At 42.9% G+C, this 9,690-nt stretch overlaps 1 protein-coding gene across 1 annotated transcript in view; it reads left to right on the forward strand.

Moving 5' to 3' along the window:
- LOC118511459 overlaps window positions 1-9,201 on the forward strand; it is a 42,866-nt gene extending 33,665 nt beyond the window's left edge. The window contains exons 10-17 of the mRNA XM_036054561.1: window positions 1,671-1,771; window positions 3,221-3,469; window positions 3,548-3,657; window positions 3,978-4,198; window positions 5,222-5,318; window positions 5,549-5,694; window positions 5,880-6,116; window positions 8,277-9,201. Of these exons, the coding sequence (XP_035910454.1) occupies window positions 1,671-1,771; window positions 3,221-3,469; window positions 3,548-3,657; window positions 3,978-4,198; window positions 5,222-5,318; window positions 5,549-5,694; window positions 5,880-6,116; window positions 8,277-8,447 (1,332 nt within the window). The 3' untranslated portion in view covers window positions 8,448-9,201. The remainder of the gene's footprint in view (window positions 1-1,670; window positions 1,772-3,220; window positions 3,470-3,547; window positions 3,658-3,977; window positions 4,199-5,221; window positions 5,319-5,548; window positions 5,695-5,879; window positions 6,117-8,276) is intronic.
- Window positions 9,202-9,690: the final 489 nt, after the last annotated feature.

The following is a 9,690-nucleotide window of genomic DNA, read 5'->3' on the forward strand; positions in this document are numbered from 1 at the left end:
TTTTGAGTGGGATAAAGTGAGCGTCAACGGGCGTTTCATCCGTTTGATTGATACGACCGGGGTACTGGGGCACGGAACCCATTGCACGGCCCGTGAAATGTTTTAACACACGCACAAGGAAACCATTTCATGCGGCACACATGAAATGGAATGAAATCAATCTCCACTGAAGAGCGCAAAAAATGCTGGCCCGTTCCTCATCGCACCGTCCCCGATCTCGTTCTGTTCTGTAACACGGGCAGCTTAAATTACGAAACATAAATTCCTACTGCTTTTCCTTCACGATATGGATTGTTTTTGGGGGTTTCCATTTTTGTCTTGCCCTACTCTAAACCACAAACAATCGCCGCCCCACACGCCACGGTTATGGGCTCGGTTCTCGGAAGATAGAAAAAAATGGAACTGTTTTATTAAATGGCACGGTTTTGAGAGCAGATTTTTCCAACCCATTTTTAGGCATACCGCAAATTGATTTACCATCATAAATCTTATTAAAGCTTTTCACCCATCGGGCGCCATGCGCTGCGCCGAAAACTGGCACGTAGGGAGAATTTTTTTTTCCTGCTGATTGTCTGTTTTTTTTCTATTTGTTGCTTTCTCATGTCTGTGCCTAGACTCGATCTCGAATCGAGCCCAATCTAACTGTACACACTTCCACACCAACCCTCTTCCCACGCAGCACATTGCGGAACGTGCAATGAACTCATAAATCTAAATTGAATCTCTGCCACTCGTATCATGGGGTAAATACGGAGCAACTGGGGCGAAGTAAAAAAACAGCACGCGAGGAGTAAGAGAGAGAGAGATAAAGCAGCAGGTGGTTTACGAACCTTCAATTCGAGCAGTTCTATTTTCGTTTTCGGATGGTCAACGTAGAGACCAATTGAATGGTCGCGTTTGAGGGTGAGGGTACGCACGAGCGTCAGAAAAATTATGAGGAAAGTTGACCCAGTCGCATTCGGGGGAGGGCTCGACGTGTGGTAAGATGAGATTTAAATGATTTTCCTGAGAGCTGAGCCGAAATTGCTATTTATTGCTTGCTTTAAGCTTTAAAGTATAAAGAAAATTAGAATAGCTGTATTGGTTGGTGAAAATGTGAAAAAAAAAATCGCATATTGTATGCTGCTACTAACATCAGTACATCAGTACAGCAACAGTCAACTAGAACATTGGAACATATCCGGGTAAGATAGAAGTTATTTAAGATACAAAACACATCTGTTAAGTTGTGTAAAAATCAAAAAGGAAAAAATAAGTGCTACGGTCAATCGAAACATAAAGCTACGAAGATATACTATATAACTTCACGAATAGTCTTTTAAAACACCCTCGAACTTGATCAATTTGGAATTGAAAGGATAATAAATCCATTTAAGCAATCAATCCCTCGTGAATGAAAGCTCATCGAATTGGAAACGACCTGCTCCGAATGCTCAATCGTACAGTATTTCAGATAATGTATATATTATATCGATTCTACCTATTTCGTCGCTCAACATGTTATTATTATTCATTTACACCATTATCAGTTCGTTATGTTGTCTGCCCGGCGACAACACAGCGAGGAATGTGTGTCCGCACCGGTGCATAACAATCATGGGACCGGTATGTCCATCCATGCTATTAACATTCCAACGGTCGCTCTCTTTCGCATGCTGCTGTAATTACAGATCGAGGCATTCCCCGAGGCACTGAAGTACTGGGAACGGTTCCCGGGAGGACGGCTGCTCGAGCCCGGTGATAAATTCCAGATGGAAACCCATTACGATGGGTAAGTAAAGGTGGTGGGGGGTTGAAGCGGGGTTAAAGATGGGTGGGTATGCGGGGGAGCGAAACTGTACGTGAGCTCATATGGGACACTCGAACGAATTTCCGGACGTTACATCCGATCGATACGAGCAATGTCTGTTCAGTGGTACTACTACGAAAAAAAGAAGAATATTCTACACCACACCATACTGTCTGAGGCTTGATTTCACCCAACGACTTCATGACTTCGTGAGAGGGATTTTTTGCAAAACAAAGCGGAAATCACGAAAAAGAGAATTGTCCACAACAGCCGGAATGTAGGAATGAAAATCGGAAGCTATGTTGTTGTTTCCACTGGAGGGAGGTATTTTACAATGGGAGTTTGCTGGGGACGGTACTGTTCTCCCACTTTACCGCATGTAACATCCTTACAGCAGCATTGTTACTATCGAACATTAACCTCATTCAGGTGTTCGCTCAGACGAACGAGACAAAAAGCACCGAGAACGGTAAATATAAAACTTTCCTGGGAAACACACACTTTTTAGCTCTCTGTTCCGTAGGACAACCAGTGACAGACAGACAGGTTCTCCTTTCTTCCGCTTCGAGATGAGTTTTAACTTCCCTTATTCCCCTTTAAGGGGAACGTCCCTCGAGGCACCCTTTAAGCAGGGGATGAGGACGAGATAAAGAACGAAATTTTCTCTCTCGGTTCCCCCCCTTTAATTGGTCTGTAATTCTTGGGCTCGCTGTGTGCCTTCAGGACGAGGCCAGTAGTTTTTTGCAGGTGAAATAACATTGCCAACCAATCAGGGGATATAATTTTCTACGGAACAAAGTTATCCGTAACCCAGCCAGAATGGGCAAGAAAAGAAAAGTCTGTCGTCATGCTACAAGTGCTTCGGGCAGTTTTTACTTTTGTGTTGCGTTTGCACAAATTAATTAGTAGTTTTTCCGGTTGAGTTTTGTTTCCGAAACTGCTACTGACCTGCCGGCATTTTGCAAAGCATTGCGCATTGTAAAGGATTTACTTTTGATTATCGAGAATTGGATGTTATCAACAGAGAGGGTCATGCGTGATCATAACACAAACTTTTGTTTCTTGAATTTGATGTTTTTTTCCTTCTCGGAGCATTGGTGTCAAATTACCAATTTGTTATTGCGTCCGATGGAGGCGCCCAGTACTTTATTCATGCAAGTGGAATAACTCAGCATAATTGCTCTAAAAGCTTTAAATCGAATAAAAGTGAAATAAAAGTGAGTAAAAAAAGATCAAAAATTAGAAACGAAATAAAAGAATAATTTTTGAACGAATATTTAGTATGATAGAGCAAAACATTTTAGTTCCAGCTTGTTAAGCGCGAACCGGAAGTGCACAATGTTATGTTAAGAAGGCTCGTCCCATCGGTCCCATCATCGTTCGCTGCTCCAACTGCAACTAATGCAGATCCAAACTTTTCTCCCTCGTTAGCTACAAATCAGTTATGCGGTTGAACATCACCAACATCCGGTCGTCCGATTTCGGTGAGTATCATTGTGTGGCAAAGAACGAGCTCGGCATGACGGAGGCCGAGTTTCATCTGATGGAACACTCGCCGTTCATCATCCGGCCGCCCGGTTCAACCGACATCAACGTGTACGGCACTAAACCACCGGAAAAGGAATCGTACGAGGACATCTGCGGCCCACCGACCACCTGCCCCGAGTGTCCCGATCCCAGGTGAGTGTGTGTGTGCGTGTGGTGCAATGGTACATGTTCAGCTACACGAAACCTGATTTCCGGTGTTTCTGATTGCAGGGACTTCAAATGCAAGGACACGATCGTTTCGCTGTACGATTTGGTGGGCAATCTGGAAATCAAACCCATCGGAAATGTCAGTTTCACGGGCTTACCGAACCGAACGACCGGTGAGTTAGATCGGCGCAGGGCCAACCAATTATTTTGTCCGATGCGTATGTAAATGAGAGGTTTTACTCGATTTTGAAACGGCTACACTACACCACGCAGATTCCCGGATGTAGTAGTTCTTTCCGGCACATGCTTCACCTAGCAATCAACCGTGCAGTTATCATTAATTCCCCCAAGAAAGCAAAAGAAACCACACACATTCCCGGACTCCGATTACAAATCATACCGTAGCAAGCTAATTAGTAGCGAATTAGCACCCGGTTCGCTTGCACCGCAAATGCATCATCTCACCATCACGGTACGCTTTTACACCTTGCAGACTGTGTCCTGTACGCCGTGGGCAAACCGGTGTACCACAAGTACACCGAGCAGCTGTTCGGCGCATGGCTGAAGGATCCGGCCGCCCGGAACGATGTGATGGAGAAGAAGGTGTGGGCCACCAGGGAAAATGACACCAACCGGCTGTTTGAGTTCGCCAACAAAACCACGTACCGGAACAACGTGGCCACCAAGACGTATCGGCTGGAGCGTTCCTTCCGGGTAAGTAACCATGGCGTCCAGGATCGTTCCCAGCGTGGTCATGTGTCCGTACGGCGTGATAGCGCCATTGACAAGTGAGACAATTATTAAAGAATCCAATTTGCAGCACGGACATCCACTCTAATTGGATACAGCTGAAATGCGATCTCTTACAGAAACTTTGTCGATTTCATTGGATTTGTTTGATGTTTATGGCATTTTATATTTGGAGAGGAGAGAAAATCGCTAACAGGGCATTTTAAGTACATTTTCTATCGGATATTTGTGAATAGTTGAATGTGTTTTGAAAAAGCCTAAAGGTATACAATACGATGCGCTAGCTAGGCAATAGGAAGTGAAGACCTATGATATCAAGCAATGATAGCTTCTCATATCTATGAAACATCTGTTTGGAATTCCATCTCATTCCCATAATGTTTGTTTTTCTCATAAATTCTACTTACAATAATTCTGGTGGTGTAGCAACACAGCCAGACCGTTCCTATTCCATAGAATTTTCAAATGCATTTCGGACTGGGCTGTTGAAATATTTTCTTTTTTTCTTCGTGTAAACCTTGGTTTTGTACAAGATGGAAAACTTTTGCTTTACTTCCTCTAATACCAACACATTTAATTATTACGTGGAATACACTACAATGTTCTTAAAACCTTACGAGCGGATTATTTTAAAGGTTATAAGATATTGTTCGCATATTGAATCTCGAAAAAATGTACACGTTTTTCCGCTGATTGTATTGTTTAAGTTTTCTGAGAGTTATGCAAAAATATCTGTGAAGTAATCAGGAATTGATTTATAAAAATAATGCAGACAAAGAAATCTGGACGATCACGAACACATATCATGGAACGAAACATGTAACAGGACAAGCATGTAATTCGTGAAAAGCTTCCATATACTTCCAGTGATTTTTTTGGTGTGTGGATAAATTCACTTGCTTATCTGTTCCATAATATGTTTAAGTATGAAAAAGGCAAAAATAACAAAAATGTTCTCTTGAAAAATCCTCTCCCTTTCTGTCACAGGGCAATGCACACGTGGTTTACAACGGTTCATTCTACTACAACGAGCGTAATTCACCCCGCATCATCAAGTACGATCTGAACGTGGAACGACAGACAGGTAAGCTTTTGCATGGGGTTTCCCCACCACCCGAACAAGGACACGTGATGTAATCTATAGCGTGAAAACCCAACGTAAAACGCAACTACATACTTGCTGCAAGCACTGTCAAGAGTGCTTGTGTCCCAGTCGTAGTTGTAGGTTTTTATTTTGAAACATACAACATTTTGAACATTGCGATTAATGTACCTAATTCTTTTGACGTTGAACAACGACCCATTCTTCTGCAGCGATGAACGAGCTGGAAGGCGTCACTACGAACGGTACCAATTATCTGTACACCACCGAAATTAATTACATGGACTTTAACGTGGACGATAATGGGCTGTGGGTCATTTACGGGACGCCCGATTCGAACAACACAATGGTTGTCAAGGTAAGGGAGTAAGATTAATCATTTTCCTGTCGCCCGAGTTTGGTTTTCGGGTTTTGAGAAAAAGTTTCATTTTTCTTGCCCGTTGACTCTTGCGGAAGACGTATCGGTTTGAAGTAATTTTCAATCCCTACGATTACATCACTGTTTTTTTTTTCTTTCCCTTTTTTGTCCCGGTAATTGCGAAGCTCAACGAGAACAACCTCACGGTACAGTACGGTTGGAACATTAGCGTGAACCATCACAAGGTGGGCGAAATGTTCATCGTTTGCGGTGTCCTATACGCGATCGATTCCGTCACCGAGCGCAACACCAAGATACGGCTCGCGCTCGATCTGTACCACAGCAAGCTGCTGGACGTAAGCCTGGCCTTCACGAACCCGTTCCGCAAGACTACCACCGTGGGATACAATTTCAAAAACAAGGTAAGAATCTCGGGATTCGGGTGGATGGTGGTACTCTGTTGGGAATTCTTCTTCACAATTTCTCATCCCGGACGACATTAGCAGACATCACTTCGGTAAGGACTGCTAATTCGAAAAGTGGAAGTTCGAGTTGATAGTGAGTGTGGTAAAAGAACACCAAGAGTTTTCTTATTGAAATGCAGCAAAAAAAAATCCACCCTTCGCTGCACAACGAGTCGGCCCTTCCGGTAACTCCAATCTCATCGACTCTGTCCTTTATCATCCCACTGTGACCAGGATCTATAATTAATGAGACAATCAGTTACACAACAGAGCTTTTCGAAACGGGGAGATGTGTTTTGTTTTTGCATCGAGATACTTCCGGATGACAGCGTTCCACCCGTGGAGCCCGGGGGCGCACAAAGAACTAGTTTGTTGCCGTTGTTTGATGTTGAGGAATTACTTACTCGAAATTGGACACCATCCAACGGGATGCGGGCAGTGGAAGAGAGGGGAGGGAGGGTGTGATACCAGTGGGGAAGGGAAAACTTTTCCACCAGTGTCACCAGACGTGCTCTGTGTAACTACAAGTAATGACGATACCATTTAGTTAAAAGAGAACAAATGATCTCAAATTTGATGCACTATATCTTCCCGCACTCAGCTTCCCGCTTCGACCGCGTGTTGGCTTGTGTGTATTTGTAGTCCGATGTTTGTAGGATACGGTGGGATTTGCAGTGAGTGAAATTGTTATAAGTGTGGGGAATTATGTTGCATACTTATGGTGACTTTTGCTCGTAAGAACGATTAAATTTGAGTTTGAGCTTTTGCTAGGAAATTTGGCTGAGTTTTCTCTTATTTAAAATTTTTTATCATTTTTCTGATTTCTTTGAAAATCTTTGTGGTTTTTGAAAATCCTCCGGGTTTGTGATTTAATTCCATTGGAAAAGTACTATGCCATCCTGTTGTGCAAGTATCCTATTGCTAGTGCAACATTTCGTGTAAAAGGTATTGAGGACTCAATTTCAAATGAAAAAAATGTTATCCCGATCTTTTTGGAATGTAAACATTATGAGCAATTTTAGACAAATTGTTATTTAAAAAAGAGTTTATTCAAGTAAGGCTGTCCAAATTAAGAAGTGTGATATCTAGCGACAAACAAGTTATCATAATTACCTTTTTTCTATCTAGATATACTTTTTTCTATGCTAGATAATACTATCGTACATAAATTTAAACTTGTCTGAACCATTAAATACCTGAAGAGAAGTTTCCTGCACTTATCATTTTTCCCCTCACTGTAGTACTGGACGACGGTGACACAAAGCGTTAGATAGCCAACGCCGACTTTGATTTAGTAAACTGCAAATGGCTCCCTTCTGGTTTGCACATACACAGGCACACAATCACACCCACAGACACAGCCCTTCTAGGCGCCTTCCGTAAATGGTTTTTGATGTATTGCATTACTTATTTGCATACCAATTGTTTTGCTGGGTTTTTGCGGGCACTGCCCAACATCAAACGTGCAAATCGGAGGTTTCGTTTGATAATTCGGCAGCGTTATCAGGGTTGGTGGGTGCATGGATGTTCCAAAAACGTTATGTTGCCCTTTTCAACATTCCTGATTGTGCTAGCGGTGGAACGAGGTGGTGGAACCAACCCTGAACAGGCACCATTTCTCCAGAGGAAATTAATTTCCTTAGATCAACAACTTTTCTTTGCATTTCTCTATGGGAAATCAAATTAAATTGGTTCGCTTTATGTTTACCACCCTGTGAGAGTGTGAGTGTGTGTGTGTGTGTGTTCGTACGTTTGTACATGTGTTTGTGGCTGTGGTTGTGTTGGGGGAATGTGCCGTCGGAGTAGAAGCCGTACGAGGTCGTCGAAAGGTTCGTCCGTGTCCCAGTTTTCCCCAAGCTGTGCAGCGAAAGTAGCCTAATCAAATATTGAACTTCGAACACAGTCGAACTTTTTGAGGGTGGTGAGAGAGAAATAAATATTCCACCTACAATCATGTGTGTGTGTGTGCGCGCTACAGCTTCAAAGGCACCCCATCTCACCTAACGAATGACTTTTTCTGATACATCCTGCTTATCGTATTTTTCCCTCTCGTTTCCGGGGGGTTTGGTCTTTTTTCCCCCCTTTTCCTCTTCTTCACCGTTCTTCATCTTCTAACAGGAACTGTACACATGGGACCGGGGCAATCAGTTGACCTATCCGATACGGTACCACGAGATAGGCTACAACACGACCGCCACCGAGAAAGCGGACGACGGTTTGAATCCGCAGATGCAGACCGGATACGACATTTACAACGATCACGACACTGAAACGGAAGATGTACGCTAGGAGCCGGGACATGGAGGATGGCAAGGAAACCGGGAAGGAAGAACGAGAAGGACACACCACCATAACAGGTCGCTTCACTTCCGCTTAAATGCCAAGGTGCCACGATCTTTTGTGTGAGTGTGTGTGTGTGTGCCGGCTTGCTTCTTTTCGACCGCAGTTTTTGTTTCTTTTTTTTTTGTATGCTTTGTTCCGTGTTTTTATTGCTTCATGCAGGAGTGAGAGCGAAAGTGAAGGAGAGAGGGATAGAGTGTGTCTTGCTTTATGGTTCATTCAAGCAGATATGTAAATTCTTTGTGACAGCAGTATCAACAGTGACTAACATTTTTGACCGGAACATATTTATGACTGGCCGAGATCGATCGCGATAAACAATTTATTCACCAGACGGGCGCCCTGTTTACAAGAAAGAAAACCGTGGGAACGGCAGTAAAAAAGAGAGGGATCTAAAATAAGAAAGATGAAAGTAGAAATTGACAAGCCATATTTTGGAATGTTCGTATACAAACATCACATAGAATTAGAGGTTAAGAAAGTAAAACTGACAGGAAAAAAAACTGCAAACAAAAAAGTGAAAATCATTCCTTTGAAAAATGGAAAAAAGTGAAAGAGAATTAGGACTTGAAGTTTTCTAACACAAACACAAAAAATCAGTAAAAGAGGAAGTGCAGGGGGAAGCTATTACTAAAGCAAGTGAACAAAGATGTAAAATATTAAAAAAAATAAAAAACTAAAATCAGAGCAAAAGAACAAAGAATTGGAGCAAACGTTATCAAACCCCCTTTTCATTATGAGAAAGAACCGAGCTTGCTTTCCAATACCGAAGGTTTCCCTGTGTGTGGTTTTTCTTTTCGGTGTTTTGGCTTTCACGAGTGGTTTTTTGGGGTAGACTAACCCATCCATCCTTGGGGTCAGCGTTCCACGCTTCTCGTTACCGTACCGGGTGATGATATGCTGTGGTTTGAACTATGAACTCGGTTCCTCCACTCCCTCCGTCAGCGTCTGTACTGCATCCTGCTTCCGGCGTCGGGTGTCTTTCCTTCCACTTTGATGATGAAAACAAACCGGTCATTAATAACTCGCATCCGGTACAGTTTACATGTGTAATGGTGGCGATTTTGGGAGTTCTGTTGCATGTTGTTGTTCGGTTGCTGGACTTAGTGGGTGGTTATGGGTATGTATGTGTGGGTTTGATGGCACCAATATTGAAAGCTAAGAATTTATAATTAAAATAAGGAGGAAAGCA

Source organism: Anopheles stephensi, chromosome 3 (genome assembly GCF_013141755.1).
Source record: "Anopheles stephensi strain Indian chromosome 3, UCI_ANSTEP_V1.0, whole genome shotgun sequence".
In the NCBI taxonomy this organism is placed as follows: Eukaryota; Metazoa; Arthropoda; class Insecta; order Diptera; family Culicidae; genus Anopheles; species Anopheles stephensi.